The sequence below is a fragment of the Eptatretus burgeri genome, chromosome 11 (genome assembly GCF_056783735.1).
Source record: "Eptatretus burgeri isolate ZD-2024b chromosome 11, Ebu_testis_v1, whole genome shotgun sequence".
Lineage (NCBI taxonomy): Eukaryota > Metazoa > Chordata > Myxini > Myxiniformes > Myxinidae > Eptatretus > Eptatretus burgeri.
The window spans coordinates 1,406,593-1,434,534 of NC_140971.1; the positions used below are offsets into that span (position 1 = coordinate 1,406,593).

At 45.4% G+C, this 27,942-nt stretch overlaps 2 protein-coding genes and 1 long non-coding RNA gene across 5 annotated transcripts in view; 1 reads left to right on the forward strand and 2 right to left on the reverse strand.

Annotated features, from left to right (window-relative positions):
* On the reverse strand, positions 1-13,767 carry GIPC1 (GIPC PDZ domain containing family member 1). 2 transcript variants are annotated; one of them, XM_085844859.1, is made up of 6 exons: positions 13,377-13,767; positions 10,638-10,823; positions 9,320-9,500; positions 7,368-7,486; positions 1,108-1,189; positions 1-478 (listed from the first exon to the last, which is right to left on the reverse strand). In XM_085844859.1, exons 1-6 carry the CDS (start codon positions 13,383-13,385, stop codon positions 330-332), a joined length of 726 nt encoding a protein of 241 aa, XP_085700985.1. In that variant the 5' UTR covers positions 13,386-13,767; the 3' UTR covers positions 1-329. The 2 variants fall into 2 exon arrangements, with proteins under 2 accessions (XP_085700985.1, XP_085700984.1); XM_085844858.1 differs by lacking the exon at positions 13,377-13,767 and adding an exon at positions 12,290-12,805.
* Positions 13,379-20,734, forward strand: LOC147016275 (uncharacterized). 2 transcript variants are annotated; one of them, XR_015049018.1, is made up of 2 exons: positions 13,379-13,506; positions 16,610-20,734. It is a non-coding gene; the product is annotated as an uncharacterized LOC147016275 (long non-coding RNA). The 2 variants fall into 2 exon arrangements; XR_015049017.1 differs by having other exon boundaries at positions 13,400-13,506; positions 16,511-20,734.
* The window catches only part of PSMD9 (proteasome 26S subunit, non-ATPase 9), a 15,301-nt gene continuing 7,905 nt past the window's right edge, over positions 20,547-27,942 (reverse strand). The window contains exons 3-6 of the mRNA XM_085844860.1: positions 27,037-27,218; positions 22,459-22,560; positions 21,654-21,742; positions 20,547-20,834 (exon numbers count right to left, since the gene is read on the reverse strand). Coding sequence (XP_085700986.1) covers positions 20,807-20,834; positions 21,654-21,742; positions 22,459-22,560; positions 27,037-27,218 — 401 coding nt within the window. The 3' untranslated portion in view covers positions 20,547-20,806. The remainder of the gene's footprint in view (positions 20,835-21,653; positions 21,743-22,458; positions 22,561-27,036; positions 27,219-27,942) is intronic.

The window sequence follows — 27,942 nt, forward strand, 5'->3', positions numbered from 1 at the left end:
TAGTTTCCTTTAGTGTTTAATACGACTTGACAACCAACCAGAGAGAGGAAAAAAAATAAAATAATAAAGACACCAAACGAGGAGATGGATTAAGGAAATCAAATGATTGTCATGGAGGAAAGGGATATTAAAAGGGCAGAAAAAGGTAAAAGAGAAAAAGAAATTAAAAGGCAGAAGTTGAGAATAAAACAGGAATTACAGAAGGAATTTCCCTCCATTTGAGAAGAGTGGAAAAAGAAGAGCAAGCACAGGAGGAAAGAAAATATCTTCATTTAATCTGTCCAGAGGAAGAGCAAGTTTGGGGATTGAAGGAAAGAAGAACGGGAACATCAAATTCTTCCCTTCTTTGCATCATCGATGGCTCCCCAAACGTCAAAAACGACCTCATCGGGGAAGCAGAAATCGCCCAAAGATGAATCAATGGCGGCAGCAAAGGAGTCTGGGCTCGACTCTCTGCCCAACTCCACCATCATGGCAGCTTGAGTGAGGGAGCAACGAGAAAAGGAGGGGAAGGCAGCAGAGCTTCCTTCGACCTCAGAACGATCACATCAGATCAGATCAGATCAAGTTAATTCTTTAGAAGATTTCTCGTTTTCATCGATATTAAACTTGGATAACAACAGATAATCTTTTTTATTTTTGTTTTTAAACCTTGGAGGACAATAAATAAAGCTTTGACTAAACTTGATACATTTGTTGCCATGGAATATCATCTTCCATTCCAATACTCCGTCTTCGATAGCTCGAGTAATGTCGATGATCATCCGCCGTTATAAAAGTATCACAGGATGTGAAAATCCCAGCGGGATGAGCATGAAAACATGGAGGCCATGGTGTTGATTTATCAGGTTGAAATGCTGAGAGATTGTTTAGTAATTACATTTCCCAAAACAATCAGACCATCGTTAAAACAAACATGGGATGAGTGTTTACTTGAGAAAACACAGTGAACACAGTCAAACTCATCTTGCAGTTTAAAGAGGACATGTGGTAAATGTAAAAACTTCCATTAATGGATACGGACATGGACAAGGACACACACGATTCGTTTTCCAATTGGACCGAGAGTTATTCAGGACCGAGTGTGTACGCTTTGCATGTCAATACCCAATTCCATGTCTCGTATTCCCATGTACGATTCCAGCAGATCGTCCACCTTCCTCGCAGCTCGCTCCTCAAACTCGGACGGCTGGAAATGGAGTAAAAGTGAACATTCCTCGAATACAAAAAAGGAAGCAACTTTTCTCATGACAGAAGCATATTCAGACAAGCAAGCAGACACAATCACTACAATATAATGGAACAGCAGTTGGGAAGGGAGTGCAAGGCGAGGGGAATGGTGCACGTGTATTTCTCGGCCACTCAGACTGGTCGCATCCATTGAAGGAAGACTGCGGAACCGTCGTATAAAGATAATACCACGTTTCGGTCGGTAACCGGTCCCTTGATGAGGCCACCCCGAGATGGCCACCGGCGTTAGCCCAGTGGCTTGTCTGGGCAGAAGTTTACAATTTGTACAGGGCACTGATGATAACTTGGCCAACTCTTCAATGAAAGATACCATGTATACAGTTGTTCAGGCAGTTTATTTTTTTAACATCCCAATAGGTGACTCCCACTTTCTGTCTGCACCTTGAAAAACCTTCACCTGTCCAATTGACTCACTCTTGCCATCTTCTTAAAGCCATCGATATCGTGTCCTTGGCCTTGGGTGTTGAGAATTATTTGGTCTCCATCCCGGTTGAGCTGACCTCTTGCTAGCCATTCCACTGATCCTTCTTTGTCTATCCCCAATCTGTCCAAATCTTTATTATTATTATTATTATTTTTTAAACATCTCCCTGCTCTTTTATTGTTCTCCCAGTTGTCGGTATATATTTGTTGACATTTCCTTATATATTTTTCTTTCGTCTTTTGTGCAATTGTTGGCGCCGTATTTGTTTCTGTTTCAGTTTGGTACCTGATGTCTACCATTCGCACCTGTTGTTGGAAGTTTTTTGCAAGATGAATGAGAGGCAGGGGTGTAGTCCAGCCGGAGTGCACCGGAGTAGTGCTCCGGCACCTCAATGCATCTGAGGATTGAGAGGCAGAGCCCAACTCTGCAACAGTTAAAAAAATAAAAAATAAAAAAGCACCCACATTCATGATCAGTTGAATTGTTGTGCTCCATGTAATTTCATGGTCACCTATCAGGTCCAAAGGACCACAGTTGATTGGAGGGTCAGCAACAATAATTGTAACACCCCTGACGTCCAACTCGACAGCTGGTGGATCAGCCTGGTACAACTGCTCAAAGTAACCGGCCCAGCGGGCCTTCACTTCGGACTCCTCTGTCAAGAGCACACCACCCTCTGCTTTAACTGCAGTACACCGAGGGATGGGCTCGGATGCACGCAATGCGCGAATTCCCCTGTAAGCAGGACGAAAATCACGACCACAGGTGATGCTCTACCCCCTCACAGATTCCTCGCACATAGGCCTCCTTGTCCACCCTTAGCGCACAAACAGTTTTACGCCTCAGCTCCCTGAACAGCTCAGCTCTGCCATTCAGCCTGGCCCTGCGACTCTGGTCGATGGTATCTAGTGTCCCTTGAGAGACAAAATTCTTCTTTGCCCTGTGGTGAGTTCCAAGACATCTAACAGCAACATCAAGCCTGGTGTTGGCTTCCTGGTTAGGGTGGCGGCTTGGGATCCTAGGGTCCTGAATTCAAGCCCCGTTGGCCGCTGAATTAAAATACACCAGAAGGTTGACTCAGCCTGTCATCCTTCCGAGGTCGGCAAAATGAGCACCAGTGTACTGGTAAAGGGGACACTACATCAGCGGCATAGCCGCGTCCCAACCAGTGATGCAACCAGCAGCCACACACACACACACACACACACACACACACACACACACACACACACACACAGAGAGAGAGAGAGAGAGAGAGAGAGAGAGAGAGAGAGAGAGAGAGAGAGAGAGAGAGAGAGAGAGAGAGAGAGAGAGAGAGAGAGAGAGAGAGAGAGAGAGAGAGAGAGAGAGAGAGAGAGAGAGAGAGAGAGAGAGAGAGAGAGAGAGAGAGAGAGAGAGAGAGAGAGAGAGAGAGAGAGAGAGAGAGAGAGAGAGAGAGAGAGAGAGAGAGAGAGAGAGAGAGAGAGAGAGAGAGAGAGAGAGAGAGAGAGAGAGAGAGAGAGAGAGAGAGAGAGAGAGAGAGAGAGAGAGAGAGAGAGAGAGAGAGAGAGAGAGAGAGAGAGAGAGAGAGAGAGAGAGAGAGAGAGAGAGAGAGAGAGAGAGAGAGAGAGAGAGACCAGCAACATCAAGGACGGTGGTCTAGAAGGCACTCCACAACTCCTCAGGACCTCCCAAAACACCTAGACCCCCCAAATCTCCACTCAGCTTGTTCGCAAACTCCTCAGTTAACCTCTCATCCTTGAGCTTGCCCACATCCAGCCTCAGCTGGGATGGTACCATTCTCCTGGATTGAAGCTGAAACTTTGGAGTTGCTACAACAAGCCAGTGGTCAGTATTGAGGAACTGAGCTCTCCGGTAGACCCTGCAGTTCTGGATCATCCTCTAGCGACCATCAACGAGGACATGGTCAAACTCCTTTTCCACACCACCAGCGTTGGAATACCTCGTCCAGCGATGAGCTTGTGGGCGCTGAAACCATGAAGCATCCACCCTAAGTCCATGACTTCTTGCAAAGTCGAGGAACTTTGTGCTATTGTGGTTCACAGTTCCTGACCCATGGGGACCTACACACGTCTCATAACCATCCTTATCAGTTCCAGTCGATGCATTGAAATCCTCCAAGACTAGAAGTGTATCTCGCTTGGGGCACTGATCAACCACAGACTCGAGAACGTGTCCTTCACGGTGAGATCACTCGCCTCATTCGGAGCATATACAGAGAACAGGGAAATGACACCGAAGGAGTGACGAATCCTTCGTCTCATAATACGCTCGTTGACCGGTGTTACCTCAATTATCATTATTCTCAGCTTATTGGACACAGCTACAGCAACTCCTTGGGCATGGTAACCATCAGAGCGACCAGACCAATAGTAGCTGTAACCACCCACCATGATCTCGCCGTAATCCGGTCTCCGAACCAAAGAGTGTGCTGTAATACCGATGTCCAAACGCTTGAGCTCAGATGATAACAGAGATAGGTGGTCATCCTATTTTAGGGATAGGACATTTCAGGAACCCACCCGAAGGGACCGCCTCAGGTTAACCCAAGGAGACCGCCGTCTGGTGGACGACACCTCAGCACCACTCCGACACACTCTCCTGCAATCTGACCCGGGAATGTTACTCCGTGGTTTCCCTCCTATCAAAAAAGATTGGGGGTCCCGAAGGCTTTGCCCCAATCCCGTCATCCGGTGAGCTGCCCTGCAAAGGGAAGCTGCGCAGGAGGTACTCCCACGGAGTGGGTTTTCAGATTTCTTTGCGTTTTAGTGTATTGCGGAATGAAGTGAAGGCCGGAGTGCAAATCCTGCCACCAACCTCCAAATAAGAAGTAACCCAACTGCAGGAGGACGTCCGCAGACACAGTTGGGCACAAGATATGGATGGCCATTGGGTCACAAGGAGCTCCTCTACCCTTTCACCAAGTAACAAATCCAAATGACATAGCTTCTCCTCTGGTGAGGGTGAACATGTGAAATGATGTTGGGATGTTCCTCCAAAAAGTATGTAAACAAGGTGGGTATGATCACAAGAAATGATCATGTGAAACCATCCTTACATCTTCCTTTGAACAAGACTGTGTGTGTGCGTGTGCGTGTGCGGTTATTCAAAGAAGGATTGTTGGAATGGTTTCACATGATCACTTCTTGTGACCACCGCACCTTGTTGACACTTTGTGGAGGACCATCTCTACATTAAGGCGGTCACACCTTGACGATTTAGCCAGCGTATGCCGACTTGTGAAAAATTTGTCGAAAACGCTGACACACGTCGAATACGTTATGGGTAAGTTTTGCATGCATTAAGAGCACGCTGAAAAACACTGCCTCACGTCGTAGTACGCTGGCTTTCATCGTTGTACTTTGCGGTTGTCCTCAAATTTTAGCATGCTTGAAATTTTACGACGTATGCCAGCGTATGGCTCACACGTTCCGCGACGCTGGCCACAAGTTGTAGGCACGTTATGCGATCGTTGACACACGTTACTTGTAAGTTACTCATAAGTCGAAACACGTCGAGGTAATGATTAGCGTACCCGAAACTTATTTATAACCTATGAGTAACGTGTTGTAGGCATGTTACACGATCGTTGCACACACGTCGAGACACGTTACTTGTAAGTTACTCATAAGCCGAAACACGTCGAGGTAATGCTTAGCGTACCCGAAACTTATTTATAACCTATGAGTAACGTGTTGTAGGCATGTTACACGATCGTTGCACACACGTCGAGACACGTTATGCGATCGTTGACACACGTCGAGGCACGTTACTTGTAAGTTACTCATAAGTCGAAACACGTCGAGGTAATGCTTAGCGTACCCAAAACTTATTTCTAACCTATGAGTAACGTGCTTTGAACCTATGTGTAACGTACCTCCAACGCATATTGACGTATGTAGACGTATTTGATTGACGTCTTCCGGACTACCACAGAACTTACTGAACGTGTTTCTAATTTACAGCTACCGTATAATGGCGTATTGGCAGCGTTTAAAAAAAACAAACAAAAAAAACAACAATAACTTCCGATATTTCGTCACGTGCCGTTACGTCACGTCCGATTGCCTCTTCAGTTTGCTCATGTCTTATTCTTAGTTCCACCTCTGTGAATATTTTCTGTTTGAGGATATTGTCACGTCGACGTCGAAACTTAAAAGCAAATGTCCGAATATATTTTTTAATTCGTGATAGACTACAAAAAAAAAAACACAACAACAACAACTTCAGATATTTCGTCACGTGCCTTCACAGAGCCAAGGAGAAAAAAAGAAAATGTGCCTTGACGGAGAAAATAAGTTTCGGGTATGCTAAACATTACCTCGACGTGTTTCAACTTATGAGTAACCAAGGAACTTGTGTTGACATGCATCAACGATCGCATAACGTGCCTACAACTTATGGCCAGCGTAGTGGAACGTGTGAGCCATACGGCGAGTACGTCGTAAAATTTTCAGCATGCTTGAAATTTCACGACGTACTAAACGTACCACGAAATATGACAGCATACTTCATCGTTTTTCAGCGTGCTCTAAACGTATACACAACTTACCCATACCGTATTCGACAAATTTTTCATAGGTCGGCATACGCTGGCTAAATCGTCAAGGTGTGACTGCGTGGTTGACACTTTCAATTTTCAGGCCGTTATGATTTAAATCGGCGTGCGGCAGGTTTTTAACAGGCTACGCCACGAGATCCTCGGCAATACGTGCAGCGCGCTATGCCTAAGTTAAACTATCGTTGGGCAGAGGTTGTGAACGCCGACAACACGCTAAGCATTCGTTGGTATAAGTTATCTATAAGACAACGAAACGTTCTGTGCCCGTTACTAATATGTTATGCATACGATCAACACGTTATGAATACGACCAAAACTTAAAAAAAAAAACATCAAAATTTCAGTGTACGCCAACGTTTTACATACATTTTTATACGTTGCCTTTGCTGGCTAAATCGTCAAGGTGTGACAGCGCCTTTAGGTTTAAAAAGGCTCTTCTGGCTAAACAGTTGCATAGGCTCTGCCCATTCGGCATGAACTTAACAAAGCTACAGCCCCTTACGCCTTCTTCATAGGATTGTACTGCAGCCAATACCGGAAAGATCCCTGATCCGATCAAGATCTATTTTGTTGAATAATCCTTCTGTACTTATTTTGTCGATACCCTTCTTTATCTGAAACATCTGTCACATCCGCTCATCACCACCTCCTTTGTATTGTATAAAGTCCTGTCTCCTTCAGCTGCTCCTCATACCTCAGTCTCACTGGGCCCAGAATAAATTGAGTTGCTAGACACTGAGCCCTCTCTGTTCTTCCTCAGATGTTGCGACTAAAACAGACTACAATATTCTAGAGGAGGCCCTCACTAAATTCCTGTACAGAAATAAAACCACCTCTCTTTATTTATAATTTATCCTCCTACGAATATAACCTGAAACCCTGGTTGCTTTCCCTACAGCTGCCTGGCACTGTCCTGTCTGCTTACCCCCCATATCTATTACCAGCCAAAGATCCTTCTCCTGCGTCTCATGCTCCAATATTACCGATTACATTAAGTCAACCTAATTTCCATTATTCTTACCCATCACCAGCACCTTACTTTCCTTTATGTTAAATTGATTACCAGAAATGGCTGAAAAAAAAACATTTCAATAAAAATAGTCATCATCATAGTCATAATAATCCACTTACCGCATCCTCCAAGGTAGGTGGACCAGTCGACCGCAGTCTTAGTGTGCCCCGCCCTTCACTCCTCTCCAATCCTCCAGCTCCACCTCTCACCCCACCCTTTTCTCTCTGTGATATTTGTTCTATGGGAAAGGAAGGAGGAAGACAAACTGAAAAAAAAAACAAGGAAACATTTGAAAAGATGTGCTCGCACGCAATGTGCGTGCGTGCGCATTTGTGTGTTTTTTTTTTCCGCAAGATTTAAGAAAGGAAACAACACCAACCCCTCCCTTTAAAAAAAATGTCTCTTCAATTTTTGAGGAGGAAGTGTTGAAGGTTTCTTTGCACCAGAAAAGTTTATTGTTGCACATGCTCTTCAACAACACCCTGCTGGTTACACTCCCAAACTCCAGGCTGACTGCACACACCTCCTCTTCTCGTCTTTTCTCCCATCCATGGAACTGCTTTCTGGAGATGGTTCAATTCCACCCTTCACTTCAATGCTACCAAACCCAATTTGCAGGTTACTGTGTTTCCTCCTCCTCCTCTTTTCCTGTCCATGCAATCCTTTGCTTGTTGTGTCCAACTGCGTCTCAAACCTCTGTGTCACTCTGTTGCCCATTCACCTCCTTCGAGCATGAGCCTTCATCTTGTGTTGAAAAACAATCTTGGTAATATTTTCAAGGGTACGTGCATGATTCTTTCATGGCTGAACTGAAGCACCTCAAGGCCCACCTATTAGATGTCGGTACTTCATAATCTGGGCAACGTTTTAAGCTACCACGTTGACGTCAGTTTTGGGGCCACAAAAGGCCGCTATAAAGACCTGTCGGCAATGACGAAGTGAAAGACCCATCGACTCGGCTTCATCACAGGAGATTCCATTGATCTCGAAGGCTTTGGTTTCTGTGGCATCAAGATGAGCAAGGTGTGAGGCAGGGGAGTCAGGCCAGAGGGGAAAGCATCAAGCTGCAGGTGAAGTCCTTCTAGGTGGATAGGAGTTCAGGTGTGCCAAGGAAGAGCTTTGTACGATTGATGATGCCCATTCGGCGGTTGGCTTTGGAGGCTAACTTTGAAATGTGGTTTGCCCAAGAAAGATCATGGCTGATAGTGAGATCGAGGAGTTTGAATGACTGAGCTCGTTTTTCTCCCCTCCATTTTGCGAACACAGAGTCTCTAATCCTGCTCCACAGATCTGCACCAGTGGCCTATTCTTTTGCACCTGCATTCATGCAGCTTTAGCCACATCGTTAAATAGTACGTACTTTACTGATGCGCAAGTACAAACATAACTAGAAAGCATCTCAAAATGCAAAGCCCGTCCACATTCCGCTTTGTACTCCAAATAAACTCGACGAAAACGAGTTAAAAAAAAAAAAAAAATTGCACATTTTATTAATGTAAGTTCTCCACAATCTCATCATCAAGGTTCGTTGAAGATTTGGTGACAAAAGTTCAAAATTGATGTAAATATTACGGCCTGGACGTACACACAATCTCAATCGTAAACAAGAATTTGGATTAAAACATTTATGGTTGCTCCACCACTTCTCCGATGATGTCATCCTTACAAACATCTATTCCCCATTGGGAGTAGAACGAGACGTGCCAAGTTTAAAATTTTTCTGATCAGCGGTTTCAGAGATATAGTGCTTCAATTTTTTTCGCATTTAATCCAAGATGGCTGCCATATCACGTGACCTACGTCGTCACAATTACACAGACACACAGACAGGTATGCAGAAGCGATTGCAAAACAGTGTTCCGTGGAGCGGGGGACGAGTTAATTATCTTTTGGAGAAGCAGGCCGCATGCAGACAACAAATCTCCCATTATCAATGTCTACAGTCCACAATTTCCAAAAATAAGGGACGTTGAACTCAAGATAGCAAGCAATGACAAGAAGAATTTTCAAAAGAGACTCCATTTGAGCGAAGATTACATTTGAGGTGCCTTTGTCCTCACAAAACACTCACCAAAAGCCTTCTTCGGTTCGACCAGCCTTAGACTAAATGTTGCCCCTCTTGGTAACTCCTTGAGTTTTCGAGCAACTTCGTAATGCCGACAGCCAACCACGCTTTCTCCGTTGATCTCTTCAATGTGGTCACCGACGAGAACCTGTTGGCTCCTATCGACCACAGATCCTTCCTTAATGCGCTGAAAACGACATTGCCGTCGACATGACGGAATGAAGAGGGTGTACCTTCGCTCCATTTTATAAACTCGAATAAATAAATCATAAAAACTTGCGCCAGCTTTGGTCTCGGTGTTGTCCGACTCGCTGTGGTTTACGACAGCGTTATAAGAGAAATAACATTTTTTTTTAAAGATTCCGGGGGCATCCACACACAAAAAGGGGTGAATCAGTTACAGCATTTGAGGTCAATCAAAACAGATTTATTTAGTTTTATTAAACGTGAAACATGATAGACTTGAAAAGTAAAAACAAAACCAGTCAAAAATGCATTCAAATAAGGAGGATTAAGAAACGTTGGCCAGTTTCAGGAGATTGATTAAACACCCACACATCGCCTCTTGGGACAGATTCCACGCATTCTAATAAAATGGTGTGAAATGTCACTATTATAAAACCAAACACCAAAAAAAAACTCCCTGGAGATGGCTAAAATAAAAGCCAAAAATCGAACAATAATGGGATTGTAAATTTCATTGTGTGCGGAACTAGCGGACAACACACGCTGTACGATGTCCAGAGCTTTCATCGAGGTTTGAACGACTGGCCAATCACAAAGATGGAGAGGTTAAACCTGCCTTGGACCAACAACACAATCAAACATCATCAAATTGATCTCGACTGGGCACAAGTAAAGGTGCAAGTCAAACACACAGTGCACTCCATCGATACGTTTAATTCACCAAACGATGACATGCAGGCCCGCAAGCCAGCGCACGCACACACAATCATGCTTTGGGGAAATTACACTATATTAAGTAATTCTCAGAAAAGATGGAAAAGGGATTTATTATTTGAGCACATCACTTTATGTGCACCTGCCACTAAATCACGTGATGAGCAAAACAAAACAACAACCGAAAGGCAATATGAGAGCCTGTCTTCAAGTGTGGACAGGTGCTTTCTGTTTGAGCATAAGGATCAAACCAAAAAACAACAAAAAAAACAACAACAATGCTCAGGTTGTGTTTTTTGTGGGTGTGAGCACCTCGCGGTAAATGCGTGCGTGTGTCCAAAACAATTAAGAGGGTGAGGAGACACCGAGGTAAAAGGTGAAGAGACAACGTAAAGGAAACTGAAATGTATCAGAGCGGACAAACCTTTATGAAAGCAAATCCTGCACCATTGTCTGTGATGGTCAGTCCGAGTGCATCCTCACTTTTGGAGATCATAACCACCTTAGTGTGCCCTTTAACATGTGCAAAGATAAAATCTTCCAGGCCAATCTGTCCACCCAGCAAGCGAGACATGTCTGGATGGTGTGTATTCAAAGTACAGAACAAGATCTATGGGAAACAGAGAAAAACAAGACACAGACATCAATATAAATCCGCAATACAGAACGACATGGTCAACAAGAAGCACGTAAACGATTCCCTCCCTTGGGTACAACTCCTCTTTCAATGCCTTGGCCTCCGGCCCGTCATGCAAAGGCACAAGAACAGTGTTGCATGAATTTCTCACAAGCTCTGCACAAAAACCAATTGGGAACAAATTACAAAATAATCACAATAAAAATCACGGCGTGCACGAAGACACACCTGACCATAGGTGTTTGTAAAGGAGAGAAACAAAGGAAAAAATAAATTAATTAATTTAAAAAACGGATTGACACCGTCGGCGCGGCCAGATGCCACCCTCGAGGGCGGACCCCGTCGGCGCGGCCAGATGCCACCCTTGGCGGCAGACCCCATCGCGCGGCCAGATGCCACCCTCGGTGGCAGACCCCGTCGGCGCGGCCAGATGCCACCCATGGCGGCAGACCCCATCGCGCGGCCAGATGCCACCCTCGAGGGCGGACCCCGTCGGCGCAGCCAGATGCCACCCTTGGCGGCAGACCCCATCGCGCGGCCAGATGCCACCCTCGAGGGCGGACCCCGTCGGCGCAGCCAGATGCCACCCTTGGCGGCAGACCCCATCGCGCGGCCAGATGCCACCCTCGAGGGCGGACCCCGTCGGCGCGGCCAGATGCCACCCATGGCGGCAGACCCCATCGCGCGGCCAGATGCCACCCTCGAGGGCGGACCCCGTCGGCGCAGCCAGATGCCACCCTTGGCGGCAGACCCCATCGCGCGGCCAGATGCCACCCTCGAGGGCGGACCCCGTCGGCGCAGCCAGATGCCACCCTTGGCGGCAGACCCCGCCGGCGTGGCCAGACGCCACCCTCGGGGACAGACCCCGTCGGCGTGGCCAGACGCCACCCTCGGGGACAGACCCCGTCGGCGTGGCCAGACGCCACCCTCGGGGACAGACCCCGTCGGCGTGGCCAGATGCCACCCTTGGCGGCAGACCCCATCGCGCGGCCAGATGCCACCCTCGAGGGCGGACCCCGTCGGCGCAGCCAGATGCCACCCTTGGCGGCAGACCACGTCGGCACGGCCAGATGCCACCCTCTGGGACAGACCCCGCCGGCGTGGCCAGACGCCACCCTCGGGGACAGACCCCGTCGGCGTGGCCAGACACCACCCTCGGGGACAGACCCCGTCGGCATGGCCAGACGCCACCCTTGGTGGCGGACCCCGTGGGCGCGGCCAGACGCCCCCATCACACGCTCTGATGAATGCAGTCCTGGCTGCACTACTCTCGTTACAGAGTACAGCATCCCAAGGTATTTTATCATTCAGGACCTCAATACACATGTTTGTCAGACACCAATGACCAAGTTGACCATAATAAAGATCTATGAAGACCTTCATCACGAGCTGGAGAGATTTCTCCCCTTCCCCTTCCCCTTCCCCGTACGATCTCGCACCTCCCCAGGATCGATGTCAAACTGCTCCGCCAGCCGTCCGTACAGCTCTCGCACATTCCCGAAACCTTCCACGCGTCCGGTACTCGAACCGTGCGCGAGCTGCGCGTGGAACGCAAGTCGCGGCCGCAGGGACGCCGGAGGGGCGTGAACTCCGCGACCCTCGAGACCCTCCGACGGGTTGGTGGTCGAAGCTTCATACTTGACGAGTGAGTGCGATCCTGAGGCCGGAGACGTGGGAGGAGATGGAGGGGAGAGAGGAGATCGGTGAAGGGGACCAGGGCCCGGGAAGGGAGAGCGAGGAGGACGGTCTTTACTTCGTCCGAAACCAAGAGGCATCGCGACTGAGGGACCGCGAACAGGTTTGTGGTGGTGAGTGTGGTGGTGGTGAGTGTGGTGGTGGTGGTGAGTGTGGTGGTGGTGGTGAGTGTGGTGGTGGTGGTGGTGGTGGTGGTGGTGGTGAGTGTGGTGGTGGTGAGTGTGGTGGTGGTGAGTGTGGTGGTGGTGGTGGTGAGTGTGGTGGTGGTGAGTGTGGTGGTGGTGAGTGTGGTGAGTGTGGTGAGTGTGGTGAGTGTGGTGAGTGTGGTGGTGGTGGTGGTGGTGAGTGTGGTGAAAAACGCGGTGATGTGGATGAAGGGGTCGGGAGGTGATGAGATCGAAGACGTGGAAACGGTGAAGAGGTGGAAACGGTGAGGGTGGGACGAAGAGAGGGGGTCAGGTGATTATCCTGAGAGGATGTGGATATAATAGGAAGAGGAAGATGAACGATCAGCCGCCATACATCGCTCGGCAGATCACGTCCGAGTGATGACCGAATGAACGAGGTGACAGACAAATGAAAGAGAGCGGGCCCCAAATGCCCGGGGACGAGGATGAAGCGATGGACGAGACTCGACCGGAGCGGAGGGAGGACGCACGTCGTTGGTGGGACGAGCGATGATCGACACGGATGGACGGACAAAACAACCGGTGAACGGGGAGATCGAACGGGGAGGGACGAAGTCGCCGAGGCGGACGGTAACGACAAGGGAAGTGGAGACCACACCTATTGTGACGTCACGAGAAACTCAAAACAAAACAAATAATTTACCTTCGTCATTCCACCAAGCCTGTTATTTGTCTCGGTTTCACGTTCGATCGAGCCTCTCCACTCGGCGCGGCTTCAGCACACGGGACGCCATCGTTCCCTTGGGGGTTTGTGTGTTTGTGTGAGGACGGAAGTAAGTTCGAGTGTGCACGGGGACGCGGAAGTGTCGCCGTTGCTTTTCCTTCCGGAGATCCCCGAACGTTTAAATGGGTTAGTAAGGCCTAAGTCACATTTGCTCTCCGGCGAGGATACGGCGGCCGTACGCCCTCTGAATCGACAGAAACGTGCGGCGGCCACGGAGTTTCTGAGGTGGCCTCAGGGTGGCCCTACGCCGTTTAGCTATATTTTACAGGCCGTAAGGTCGCCGTGGAATTATAACGCGGAGTTATAACTTTTTTTCATTTCTACGTTCGCCGTAGAAATTCGACAAGCCGAAACAAAAGAACTGGTGAAAAAAAATAAAAATTAACCCATTCGTTACCGTCCGTCTGGCCGCACGTTCGCCTTAGGGCCCCCCTGTGGCCCCCCTGCGGTCCCTCTGCGGTCCCCCTGCAACATCAAATCAAAGACAGTACGGCACCCCCACGTTTTCGGTCTCCACAATTTATAAATACACCGCGCGGCTCCCCGAAAAATAAAAACATATGTGACTGCTACATTGTGTGACCGTAGAAATACTGTGGCCGCCGTATAATTGCTAATGGCCGTAGATTTTGGAGACCCCACGGCCGCCGTGGCAAATATGACCGAGGCCAAAATTAACTTACACGACAGAGTATGACACACACACACACACACACACACACACACACACACACACACACACACACACACACACACGTGTATATATATATATGTATATATATATATATATATATATATATATGTATATATATATATATATATATATACACGTATACACATACGTATACACACACACACGTATATACACACACACGTATATACACACACACGTATACACACACATATATATACACATGTATACACACATGTATATACACACATATACATACACACACATACACACACGTATATACACACAAACAGCCGTTTCTGATCCAAACTCAAGAACGGAAAAGACTTGGTGTGAGATATCGTTGGTGTGAGATATTGTTGGTGTGAGATATCAGAGTGTGATATCGTTGGTGCGAGATATCGTTGGTGTGAGATATCGTTGGAGTGTGATATCGTTGGAGTGTGATATCGTTGGTGTGTGATATCGTTGGTGTGTGATATCGTTGGTGTGTGATATCTTTGGTGTGAGATGTCATTGGTGTGAGATATCGTTGGTGTGTGATAACGTTGGTGTGTGATATCGTTGGTGTGTGATATTGTTGGTGTGAGATATCGTTGGTGTGTGATATCTTTGGTGTGAGATATCGTTGGTGTGTGATATTGTTGGTGTGAGATATCGTTGGTGTGTGATATCTTTGGTGTGAGATATCGTTGGAGTGTGATATCGTTGGTGTGTGATATCTTTGGTGTGAGATATCGTTGATGAGGGCAGACGAGGAAGCAGGATTTTGTATTCTGTTTCCAGTAACTCAGCACATCCTTGTTCTGCTTCAGTCATGTTGAAGTGGATCATGTCTTCTCACAAGTTTCCAAGAACAAAATCGATTCCCAACACCGCTTGCCCAATGAGGTCTCCCTGCCTGCTCTCCTCAAATGCAAAACTAACTTATTTATAAAACCCCGGGTCATCGGTTTGAGTCATCGAGAGATCTCATCAGAGAGGCCAAGAAAGCCTGTGGTGAATACAATGCAGAACAGTCTTCTTATTCTTCTTCTTGTGTAAGGCAGCTATCATTTTTTGAGGCTCGACTATGCTGTTGATACAGTGCCCCTTTACCAGTACACTGGTACTCATTTTGCCAATCTCAGAAGGATGACAGGCTGAATCAACCCCACCAGGTGTTAATTCTGCAGCCAACGGGGCTCAAACTCAGGACCCGAAGATCTCAAGCCAGCCACCTAACCACTAAGCCAACACCATACTTACCGAGCAGAGTCACGTGAAGTGACTCGGCCATCCGGTCTTGGCCGTATCAGTTTGATTTATCTCTGCTCAGGTGGTGCTTCACGATCGTTGAGATGAGTCTATGCAGGACTTAGACCGTTAGCGAACATTTGAGTTGACTTCTGAACTGCTTCCTTGTTAATAAACGACTATCTTGGTAGTCTGGTGTATTTTGTGTCACCGACAACCTCTCAAATAGCGATTTTATCACGTTTGGTTAACCCTTTGTGTGCTGCATTATTTACCGCCACATGGTTCCCTGTTGCTCAATTTATTTTTGTTATTACGCTGTGAATTTCAAGTGGTATTTGCAAAATAACCTAACGTGGGTGTTAAGTAAGACGAAAAACCGAAATTAAAATAAAATAATTAACAATAGAAAATCTCGTCACAAATCTGCGACTGCAGCATGCAAAGGGTTAAAAAAAAAACTCCGCTTTTGATTCCTACCAACCTGTTTGTCACCTTCAAACTTGCCATGCATAGTATGCAAACTTGCATCAGGTTTGGTCAAAATACAATCACTGGTTCACAAGTTAGTGGGGCAACATAAATGTTACCTTACATAACCTCTGACCTTTGACCTCTTGACCCCATAATCGAATCACTTAATCTTTACATCATTATACATACTTGTACCAAGTTTGACTTGGATCCCTTCAGCCATTCCTAAGTTATCATGTCTAATGCTCACGTATCACGGACGCACAGACAGACAACCTGAAAACATGATGCCTCCGGCAACTTCGTCAAAATAAAGATTCCCAGCAACTCAGATGATCTTTGGAAGAAGCAGGCAACACCATTCCACAAGATCAGTTTACAACAAATAATTATTTGAGTGTCCCGAGAATAATTTCAATGGTTTTTGAAGGAAGAGTGGACATGCTTGTTATTAGTTTTTCAAGGTATACCGTGTCTACATTCGATTATTTAAATAAAAAATTGTTTTTCATTGTGGTTTATTCACACTGAACACAACGCTTTACTTTCCTTATACTTCCGAGTGGAACAGTGTTACCATGTTCCTGGAACAGTGTTTCAGTGTTACCATGAAATTTCTTGACGTTTGCACAGCTGTGTATGTGTGTTACAGGTGGTGGACAAAAAAATTTTGAAAACACTCATGTAAAGTCACTTAATATGGTGTTGGGCCACCACGTGCGGCCGGTATGGCCTGTATGTGTTTTGGCAGAGAGTCCACCAGCGTCTGGAATTCTGCAGGAGGGATGCAGCACCATTCTTCCACGAGAAAGTCAACCAACTCACACCTGTTTGATGGAGGTGGAAAACGCTTTCTCTGGCATCGTTCCACAATATCCCATAAAACTCGATTGGGTTCAGATCTGGTGACCGAGAAGTCCATGACATATGGATAACATCAGTGACGTGCTCATCAAACCATTGGGTGACCACACATGCTCTGTGGATGGGGGCATTGTCATCCTGGAAGACACCCCTCCGAGCAGGAAAGAAATGCTGCAACATGGGATGAAGATGATCACTCGATACCATTAGGTAGCTCTTCGCATTGACTTTAACTTCAAAAGGAATGACTGCACCCAACTCATACCAGGAAAATGCACCCCACGACATTACAAAACCAAAAGAACCCTTCACTGGTGGAACTCAGCACTCAGGGTTGTGGAGCTCTTTAGGTTGGCACCACACATGAACTCGTCCGTTTGTAAAGAACATGGTGAAGGATGATTCATCTGACCCTCTCACATTTCTTCACTGCTCGGTAATCTATTGCCTGTGTGCTTTACACCACTGTACCCACGAATGTGCATTGCCAGGTGTGATGAACGCTTTGTACACTGCAACCCGACTATGGTATCCCACACTGTGGAGTAATTGGCAGAACAGTTTTTGATGAAACTGGCTGCTCGCGCTCCAGGTTGAAATTTAGTCGATTCATGTGCATTTGCTCACCTGTTTTGCCTTGCACTTAAAATCATGCACGGATATCACGATCCTGGGGTATGTACTACTGCCCACTGTTGCTCTTCACTAATGGTGTCTTTCCCTCTGCGTTCCATGCCAACATCCCCTTAGACACCATTCCTCATGAAACATCAGCAAGTTGAGCTGTGTTTGTTGCGAAAGCTCCTCCTGAACACTTCCCAACAATCGCCCCTCTTTCAAAGTCACCGAGTTCTCCAGTTGCAGCCATGCTCCGCGTAATCCGAGGCAACCAGGCCTGTGCAGCATTTTTATACACGACTCGGAGCATGCTGGGATGTTATTTCCTGAATTAATACATGGGCCACATCTGTGTGAAAGCCATTGCTTTCAACATACTTGGTGTATGTTTTACTCAGGGGTTTCCATTTTTTTGACCACGACGTGTGTGTGTGTGTGTGTGTGTGTGTGTGTGTGTGTGTGTGTGTGTGTGTGTGTGTGTGTGTGTGTGTGTGTGTGACGTGCACACACCTAATTGCATGAATCCTTCATGGAATGTTTTCCACATCATTCAACACGTGGGTGTGCCACATGGTGTGGGAGGTCAGTTGTGGCATTATTGTACAGTCGTGGCCAAAAATATTGGCACCCTTGCACTTTTTTCAAATAATTAATGAACCATTTTTCCAGAAAATTTTTGAAATTTAAAAATCTTTAGGTCGCCACAGATGTATTTCTTTGGTTTGCAGTGGACAGATGAGACCAAATTAGAGCTTTTTGGAAAAGCACATCATCTCTGTTTGCAGAAAACAAAATGAAGCCCTCAAAGAAAAGAACACCTTCCCTTCAGTCAAACATAGAGGAGGTTCATTGATGTTTTGGGGTTGCTGTGCTGCCCCTGGCACTGGGTGCCTTAAATGTGTGCATGGCATCATGAAATCAGGAGATTACCAAGGAGGCATTTTGGAGCGCAATGTTCAACCCAGTGTCAGAAAGCTGGATCTCTGGCATAGGTCATGGGCCTTGCAGCAGGACATTGACCCCAAACCCACTTCAAAAAGCATCAACGAATGGTTCAAGACAAAACTCTGGACTGTTCTGAAGTGGCCAGCAATGAGTCCAGATCCTAATCCCATTGAATACCTGTTGGGAGATCTGAAAACAGCAGTTGGGAGAAGGCACCCTTCAAATCTGGGAGAACTGCAGCAGTTTGCACAAGAAGAGTGGGACAAACTACCAGTAGAGAGGAGTAGGAATCTCATTCATGGCTATAGGAAGCCCTTGACTGCAGTTATTTTGTCCAAAGTCTGTGATACCAAATATTAAGTCGAGAGTGTCAATAATTTTGTCAATGCCATTTATTTATATTTTCTGATTTAAAAGGATATATTAAGTTATGAATCAACAACAAAGGTTCTGTAATATGAACAGTGAAATAAAGAATTGTGGAGACAAAATACTTTTGTCAATTTCAACTTATTTTGAGAGAAAATTGTGAGTTATTTGAAAAAAGTGCAAGGGTGCCAATATTTGTGGCCATGACTGTACATGCAGTCTCAATTTGTATTCTAGAAAAGAGCCACTTTCAGCTTGCATGGCAATCTATGTCATCCAACTGTTTGCGTCTGAGTAGGCAAACTCCCATGGACATTCAATCGCTAAGTGGTTGCAGTGTGTGGAGAGTCAACGATGAATGTGAAAACCGTTCAGAAGTTTTAAGAGGGATGTGAAAGTAAAACAGCATCAGTGCAGAAAACCCTGAACATGCGGCATGTGGAAGTCGTGATGAGAAATTGCAGAATAACAGTTATATATTCTCTTTGCTTTGTTATGCACCATTGTAATGGTGTCTTGCTACAACAGCAACTCCAAAATATTTCAAGGTGACAATTATTCCCACCTTCTTGTGGGGTGAAGTGGGGAAAGTTTTTGTCCGTCTATCACAAACCGGCTGACCAGGCTCAAAGTTCAACTGGAAGAGAATTGGGTGGGAAGTTGTAATTTGTTCAGGGTAACAACGATAAAATCGCTGAAGCTTCACGAAGGACACCATTGGCTCTTTTCATAGAGCAACGAATGCTAACAACAGGACACCCAACTTAACCCAGTTTGGTGTCCTGTTCGTAGCATAAGCATCTGAGGGTGTTAATAGATACGGGAGACAAGCAGGCAGCACAGTGCCAGGTAAAGCAAATAGGGTTTTAGGTTGTATTCGGAGGGGGATCATTTATAAATCAAGAGGTGGTGTTAACATTGTACAGGAATTTCGTGAGGGCCACATCTAGAATATTGTGTGCAGTTCTGGTCACCACAGTTCCGGAAGGACATCGATGCCATTGAGAGGGTTCAGTGCAGAGCAACTAGATCGATTCCGGACCGAGCGAGACTCAGCTATGAGGAGCGGCTGAAGGAGACAGGGCTTTATACACAAGAAAGGAGGTAGTTACAAGGAGATATGATAGAGATGTTTAAAATAAGTGAAGATGAATTATTCAACAGAGTCGACAGTGATAGGACCAGGGGCCATAGCCTGAGAGTAAATAAGAGGAGAGTTAAGACGGTAGTAAGAGAGGGGACTTTCACTCAGAAAGGAGTTAATGCATGGAATGGTCTCCCTGAAAGTGGTGACAGCAGAAACAGGAGATAAGTTTAAATTAGAATTAGATAGATACCTGGAAGTAATATGGAGATATAGGGGTATCGGGATGTTGATAAGACTTTTAGGTAGTTTGAGCATTGATGGGTGATTGTGTATGGAGTGCTGTTGGTTGGGGGTCTTGTCAAGGGGGGTTGTGTGGTTGATGTGTGTGTGTGTGTGTGTGTGTGTGTGTGTGTGTGTGTGTGTGTGTGTGTGTGTGTGTTTTGAACCCAAGAACCGTCTTCACCCATGCCCCCTCCCCAAGAAAGAAAGAAAAAAAAAACGACTACAAAACACAAAAAAGAAACAAAGTTTTTCTCTTGTTTTGGTCTGTTGTTGATGTGGCACAGGCATGATGGGTCGAATGGCCTTCATCTGAGTCTAATTTCCTTATGATTCCTTGTGTAACATCTGATGGATCGCCCTCTCTTCCATGCATAAATCGGACAGTTTACAGTCGGCACAGGAATCGAACCCAGACTAGACAGGCCAAAGGTAATTGTGCTGCGCACCACACAACAGTCTTGTTGGGAACACACATGAAAGCCTTAACCTCCCAGACGTTTTATCAAAAGCAATACTCAGAACACAAATTTAAATTTTATTCAAAGAAAAGGTTAACAGAGTATGCAGTGAATATGTCAATGCAGAGATGTGACCCAGAGAGCTCTGTTTTAATCATCACATGACTTTAAAATGGCAGAGAAGTTCTCCATATTCAATCATATAGTATAAAAAAAAAAAACCAACATACTTCCTTTTATAATTGCATTCAAAGTGCATGCGCTTGTTAAAACGAGCATCATTCGTTCTTGCGAGCAGGGTATCTTGGTAAAGATGAAGAAACATTCACGTTTTGCATGGAAGCAGGTTACACCTGGAAGAACAAAACACAAGACCATTAAAGTAGAAAACACCAGAACAAAAAGAAATGTGAACACTGAAGCATCACCATCACAAAGGTTTACACAATTACCACACTGCAGGATGGCTCCTGCAATCAAACGAATCACACCGAGCCACAAAAATGAGCCGTGAAGAAGATTTATTAAAAAAAGATTTTTTTTAAAAACTGCTTCGCATGCACCTCCGCAATAAACCACCCCACCAAAAATCAGCATGGTGGTCCCACACCCCAATCCGTGAATGTGTGCCCTGAGCCGTGAAAGAGCCCTGCAAAAAGGCATCCCCCCCCCCCCCGAGCCGTGAAAGAGCCCGCCAAAAGGTGCCCCAAGGCGTGAAAGAGCCCTGCCAAAAAACACCCTGCCCACCCCACTACAATGCACCTGGCCGGCCCTGCCCTGCCAGCAGTGTTCAAAGGTATCCAGAGCAATGAAAAAAAAGCCCTGCAAAAAGGCAGCCCACGCCCCGCAGGCCTCACGTCCAGAACAGCAAAAAAGCACTACAACGGACTCCCCGCCCCACCAAAACACGCCCGACAGACCCCCCCCCCCCAAAAAAAGAAACATGCCCCACCAGACCCCCGCTAAAACAGCCCTCCCCCCACCGATTCCCCCTCTAAAACAGGCCTGGCTGACCTCGCATCGTGACAAAGCATCCCCCACCATTCCCCCGTGTGATCGACAACAATCAATCAATCAATCAATGAACCACCTTTTTGTGAAATGTAATGTTGTTTAACAAATCTGCTCTGCTCAAATGCAGATCTTTTGATGACGTTGGTTAGAATACGTACCCAAGCAATCCTCTGCCATTCCACTTCTGTGGCACGACAGTGAGTCCCAATACATTTTCATCCCTCAGCACTCTCACATTTACTCCTTTCTAAAATTTACACAAAACAAGATCAGAATTTCAGCAACAGATTAAAAAAGATTACAAAATAACAGGTGCAAAGCAACAGATTAAAAAGATTACAAAATAACAGGTGCAAGTACATTCGTGCTTTCTTGAAATAATGAGTTTTTTGTTCCTCAATCAGATTCAAATCTGGATGTTTTTTTTTTCTTGTATTTTTTTTCTTCTTGTATCCAGTATCGGGCCCATGGATGAGAAGAAATGATTATTATCAGTTATCAAAATCCCTCCCTACCGCCCACAACACGCGGTATCTAAACTCCCATGAACCAACATCTCGGAATGTCTTGAGCACGTCCACATGTTCAGTCAATGTGTAAGTACATCAAACTTTTAAAGGAAAGAAAATGCACGAGGATGTGGGTAAAAGGACTTGTTACTATGAAAGGGAGTAAGTAAAAAAAGTTTTTTTTAGTTTTATTTAACTATTTTCCTAGCTGAAGCATTTATTAAAGAGTTACATGATCACTTGTTCTGCAAACACATCAAATACCCCCAACGTGTCTGAAGGATGACTTTCAAACTTTTATCACAAAACATGGCGAATGCTTTTGATACGTCAAAAAGGATAACATGTGAACTAATCATGATAATTATGTAAACGACAGATTACTACCAACTGTAGTTGTTACAACAAAATAACGTATAACGTCCGTTAAGGTTACAAATATCCAGGTACGTACCCCTTCACTGTGCTGCACCACAAAGGAAACATTCTGAAGGCCTTGAAAATTCTCCGACGTAACGGATCCAAAACCTACAATCCCGTCTCCTGGTTTCAACCCCTGATGAAAAAAAATAAACAAACAAACAAAAGCAACCACGCATGCACGTGTCATGCACACAAGGGATCATCGGCAAGTCTCATTGAGAAGAAATGATGTAATTGGAGCAATCGTTCAATCAAAACACATAAACAAGTTTAAAAATGCAATCAAATAACCCTGTTAATGTTGCCAAGGACAAGATATATATATATATATATATATATATATATATATATATATATATATATATATATATATATATATATATATATATATAAAAACTCTCATCTTGTATGTATGTATGTATAATATGTATGTATTGTTACGGCTGTGGAAATTCGCATTACACCATAAAGGACCCTCAGGTGAGATATCTTCATAGGTACATGTGTAGTTAGCCCAAACCCGTTGAATAGAGGGGATTTATGTGATCCATTCGGGCTGCGATCCTTTGAGTAAGCCATTTTTCTGTTCTATCTTTTATTTCAAACACACAACATTTCAACAACCACGCCATCCCCATCACAGCACCAACCACACTGCAACCACGCCATCTCCACCATCTACGCTACTACATCTTCGCCACTACGTCCGCTTCCGAACGGCAAACAAAGGCGCAAAGGAAGGAACTGCGAGGATGCGCAGGTCTCCCCGCCTGTTCCTTCCGTTTGACTTCCCCGCGCTTTGGAGTGGAGGAGGGGCGATGCAGGTCAAAGGTCATGAAAAGGAGGGGCCTCTTTTTGGGGGAATAATTCTCTGGCCCCGAGCCAAAAACGGACTCCCCCGGCCCCTGGACGGAGCGGGGTGGAGGGAAAGCGTGAGGGAACGCCCTTTTCGGGAACCCTCTCGAAGGAAGGTGGAGCCGAGAACGGGGTGGGGCGAAGGGCGGAGCCCCGTGCGATAAAAGACGGACACGGGCGGGCGCGCAAGGGCTTCTTCCTCTTCGTCCTGGAGCTGGTCTCTTCCTCTTCCTCTAGCAGCGCTTCTTCTTCCTCTTCGTCTTGCCTGGTGGTCTGGTTGGTCTTCGGGAAGAGGTCCTGCGCCCGCGCCTTGGCGAGCGGCCCTGTCACGAAGGCACGGACGGGAGACGCGGCAGCGCCCGCTGCGAGGTGGACCTGTGCGTCCGGTCGGGGAGTGCCGGAGAGGGTTCGCCGGCCGCGAGAGGTCGGGGCCAGGCGCGACCACGCTGACAGTCGCGGGAGAGGGACTCACCAGCCATAAAAGGGAAGTCGTGACTTCTTTCTTTTCTTTGGGGTTTTTGTGTGAATGTCCGTGGGTGGCGCCAGTCTGGCTCAAGTAGTATTGTTTTAAGCGTTGCCGTGTGTACGCGTATTCGGTTGTAGCTCTGCATCGTTTCTTTTGTTTTAATTGCTATATGTGCATTTTTCATTACTGTATGACTAAATACGTGCCTTCCGTGCTTGTCGGTGTGTGTGTGAATAAAAGTGCTTGCATGTTGAACTGTGCCCATTTCGCTTTGTGTTTTCTCTATTGAACCTCCATCTTGCTTCACGTAAGGGGTTCGTAGTGGGTACAACATCCCGGTAATTAATCTGAACCATCCAGGTCGACGATAACACCGCTCGGTTATCCCGATAGTATGGAACGGGCCGCCCAAGCGGCTCATGTCCGGACTCGACCTGCGGCGAGGTATGATCGCCCGGTTTACCATCCGCGTGGGTACTTAGGTAGGTCGAGTTTGGCGAACAACCCTATCCTACGCGGGTGGCCGATTGGCACGATTGTGGTGAGGTCGAAAGGCCCACCCGTGACTTGCTCCCGGCGTTGGTCCGAGATTGTCACGACAGAATTGTCCGTCCGGTGGGCGACGTGCCGCGATTCGAGTTACGCGGCCGTTCGCACGCCAGTGGGCGCAAATTCGCAACAGTATGTTCCCGAAATACAGCCAAAATGGTACACGATAGCAGAAAAATTTTCGGCACACATTACTCACCATTCTCCTGCAGTGTGCAGTATCAATTTTCGTACAAATCGGGCAAGGAAATTTTTTTTAAAAATCAATTCCCGATTCAGTTAAGTACGCTTTGGGAAAATTTGATCAATGCAAACAACCTCAGCGGCATAGTTCGCTGGAGCTATCCTTTTTTTTTCTTGAAATCTCAAACATTTAGTATAGACAAAGGACGATTTATTTTTAAGCATAAAATAAACATCGCCATTTTGATCTAATACTTCGTGTTCATTAATGAATAAAATTGTGTTTAGAAGATTAAGCACAATAATTTCTTCGACTTTCTTTTCTCCGTTGTTTTTTTCACATTGACGCACAATATCAAGTTTCGTTCAAATCGAGCAACGAAAAAATTATTAAAAAAATCAATTCCTGATTCAGTCAAGTACTCTTCAGGAGAATTTGATCAATGCAAACACCTCAGCGGTATAGTTCGCTGGAGCTATCTTTTTTTTTTTTTTCTTGAAATGATTTATTTTATCAACCGCTGTCACAACGGGAACCCAACGGGTTTACGGGTCGTCTAGTATGTGTATATATGTATATATAGTTTGTTTCTGGTTAAATGCCACAAAAAGTAGGGCCAGTTTGTAAAGAAGTCCACTTTCCCTCCACATGTACGTGTCGTGTTTACGTTATTAGACCACATGTATTTGTTTACGTTATTAGTCCACATGTACGTGTCGTGTTTACGTTATTAGACCACATGTATTTGTTTACGTTATTAGTCCACATGTACGTGTATTCGTTTACGTTATTTGTCCACATGTACGTGTCGTGTTTACATTATTAGTCCACATGTACGTGTTTACGTTATTAGTCCACATGTACGTGTCATTTTTATGTTATTAGTCCACATGTACGTGTCATGTTTATGTTATTAGTCCACATGTACGTGTCATGTTTACGTTATTAGTCCACATGTACGTGTCGTGTTTACGTTATTAGTCCACATGTACGTGTCGTGTTTACGTTATTAGTCCACATGTACGTGTTTACGTTATTAGTCCACATGTACGTGTCATTTTTATGTTATTAGTCCACATGTACGTGTCATGTTTATGTTATTAGTCCACATGTACGTGTCATGTTTACGTTATTAGTCCACATGTACGTGTCATGTTTACGTTATTAGTCCACATGTACGTGTCATGTTTACGTTATTAGTCCACATGTACGTGTCGTGTTTACGTTATTAGTCCACATGTACGTGTCGTGTTTACGTTATTAGTCCACATGTACATGTCGTGTTTACGTTATTAGTCCACATGTACGTGTCGTGTTTACGTTATTAGTCCACATGTACGTGTCGTGTTTACGTTATTAGTCCACATGTACGTGTCGTGTTTACGTTATTAGTCCACATGTACGTGTCGTGTTTACGTTATTAGTCCACATGTACGTGTCGTGTTTACGTTATTAGTCCACATGTACGTGTCGTGTTTACGTTATTAGTCCACATGTACGTGTCGTGTTTACGTTATTAGTCCACATGTACGTGTCGTGTTTACGTTATTAGTCCACATGTACGTGTCGTGTTTACGTTATTAGTCCACATGTACGTGTCGTGTTTACGTTATTAGTCCACATGTACGTGTCATTTTTATGTTATTAGTCCACAGCTACGTGTCATGTTTATGTTATTAGTCCACATGTACGTGTCATGTTTATGTTATTCGTCCACATGTACGTGTCATGTTTACGTTATTAGTCCACATGTACGTGTCATGTTTACGTTATTAGTCCACATGTACGTGTCATGTTTACGTTATTAGTCCACATGTATTTGTTTATGTTATTAGTCCACATGTACGTGTATTCGTTTACGTTATTAGTCCACATGTACGTGTTTACGTTATTAGTCCACATGTACGTGTCATTTTTATGTTATTAGTCCACATGTACGTGTCATGTTTATGTTATTAGTCCACATGTACGTGTCATGTTTACGTTATTAGTCCACATGTACGTGTCATGTTTACGTTATTAGTCCACATGTACGTGTCATGTTTAGGTTATTAGTCCACATGTACGTGTACGTGTTTACGTTATTAGTCCACATGTACGTGTATACGTTATGAGTCCACATGTACGCGTATACGTTATGAGTCCACATGTACGCGTTTACGTTATTCGTCCACGTGTATTTGTTTCCTGCTCGGAAGGCGACATCTAAACTTTATAATCAACTGTGAAAAACGCTGTCACGGCCTCTATTTTGGAGGTTCCATCAGTGGAAAAGGGAGGTAATGAGCAATAAACAAATAAATAAATTTTCTCCTGCAATCTTGTGGGCAATTAACATTTTGGGTCCATCAGGAAAGTGGTAACAGAAATTATTTTTTGGTTTGTCAACTATCTCACACACTGGATTTATCAGCCAACTACAGATTATCATATCTCTCCCTCTTCTCACCACTCATCCAAACCTCCCTTCCCATTACTCTCCATCCTCCACCTTCATGTCCTTTCCAAAACTCTCCCTCCTTCCCAATTTTCAAATTCCCAAGGTGGAATCTCACCGCCGTGTGCGCCGGCGATCCGGCAGTTACAGTCTCCACTCTGGCGAAAGGTCTTGGCATCGGTTGGGACTTGTAATCCACTTGCGGTCCTCTTTGGTGCATTTTAACTTTGTCCTTTGAATGCAGAATGTGTAGACCTTGTTCAATTTCCCCCATAATAATTTTGTGATCGTTCTGTAAACCTAAAAAAAAAAATTTCAAAACCCACCAATGATGAACACAAATATTCAAACAATCAGGATTACAAGTTCCAATACAATTTTGCAAATTGTAACAAATCACTTTAACTAATGCCAAGCCACCCGAAAGCGAGCAACATCTGAACACTAATCTCACTATAAATAACAATTCTTCAAATATTTCCTCCATCCTCTAAAAGCCAATCGTGCACGATCAAATACAATTGTAATCAAACATTTTCAATAAACCCTCACACCTCAGAGAGCACTAGGTCTGCCGACGACTCCTGCAGACGGGGGTCTGTCATTGACGGCTCGTCAAACTGTCACAGAAGTGAAAAGGGTCCGAATGGTGACACAGGAAGGTTCAAATTACCCCAATTGAAACGTGTTCGTGTGACTGAGAATGGCTGTTGAACGAACATTACTGTAACAAGATGAAATGAAAGAGGATGGTTCAGAAGTAGCACAATTACCTTGAATCTGTCGAGTCTGGGTTTGATTCCCGACCCGACTATAAACTGCAAACTGGAAAATTCATCGACTTTGTCACCAGACTCGGTGGTGTAATGGTTAGAGCATCCGTTCCGAGTCTGGGAGGTTGGCGGTTCAAACCCCGGTTCAAGTTTTATACACAGAACGTGCTGCTTCCTTGCTTAGTGTTCACCATATAAAAAAAGGACAGAGGACAATCCTAATAGGTTGGCATCCATGGGGACGAGGAAAT

What these genes read in the sequence shown, in the direction of transcription:
- GIPC1 (XM_085844858.1), bottom strand. Translation starts at nt 12,625, where the DNA reads ATGCCTCTTGGTTTCGGACGAAGTAAAGACCGTCCTCCTCGCTCTCCC. An exon ending in TTGACATCGATCCTGGGGAG is followed by an intron (nt 10,824 to 12,289) that starts GTGCGAGATCGT and finishes TGTTTCCCATAG; the next exon opens with ATCTTGTTCTGTACTTTGAA. An exon ending in CAGGATTTGCTTTCATAAAG is followed by an intron (nt 9,501 to 10,637) that starts GTTTGTCCGCTC and finishes TGTCGTTTTCAG; the next exon opens with CGCATTAAGGAAGGATCTGT.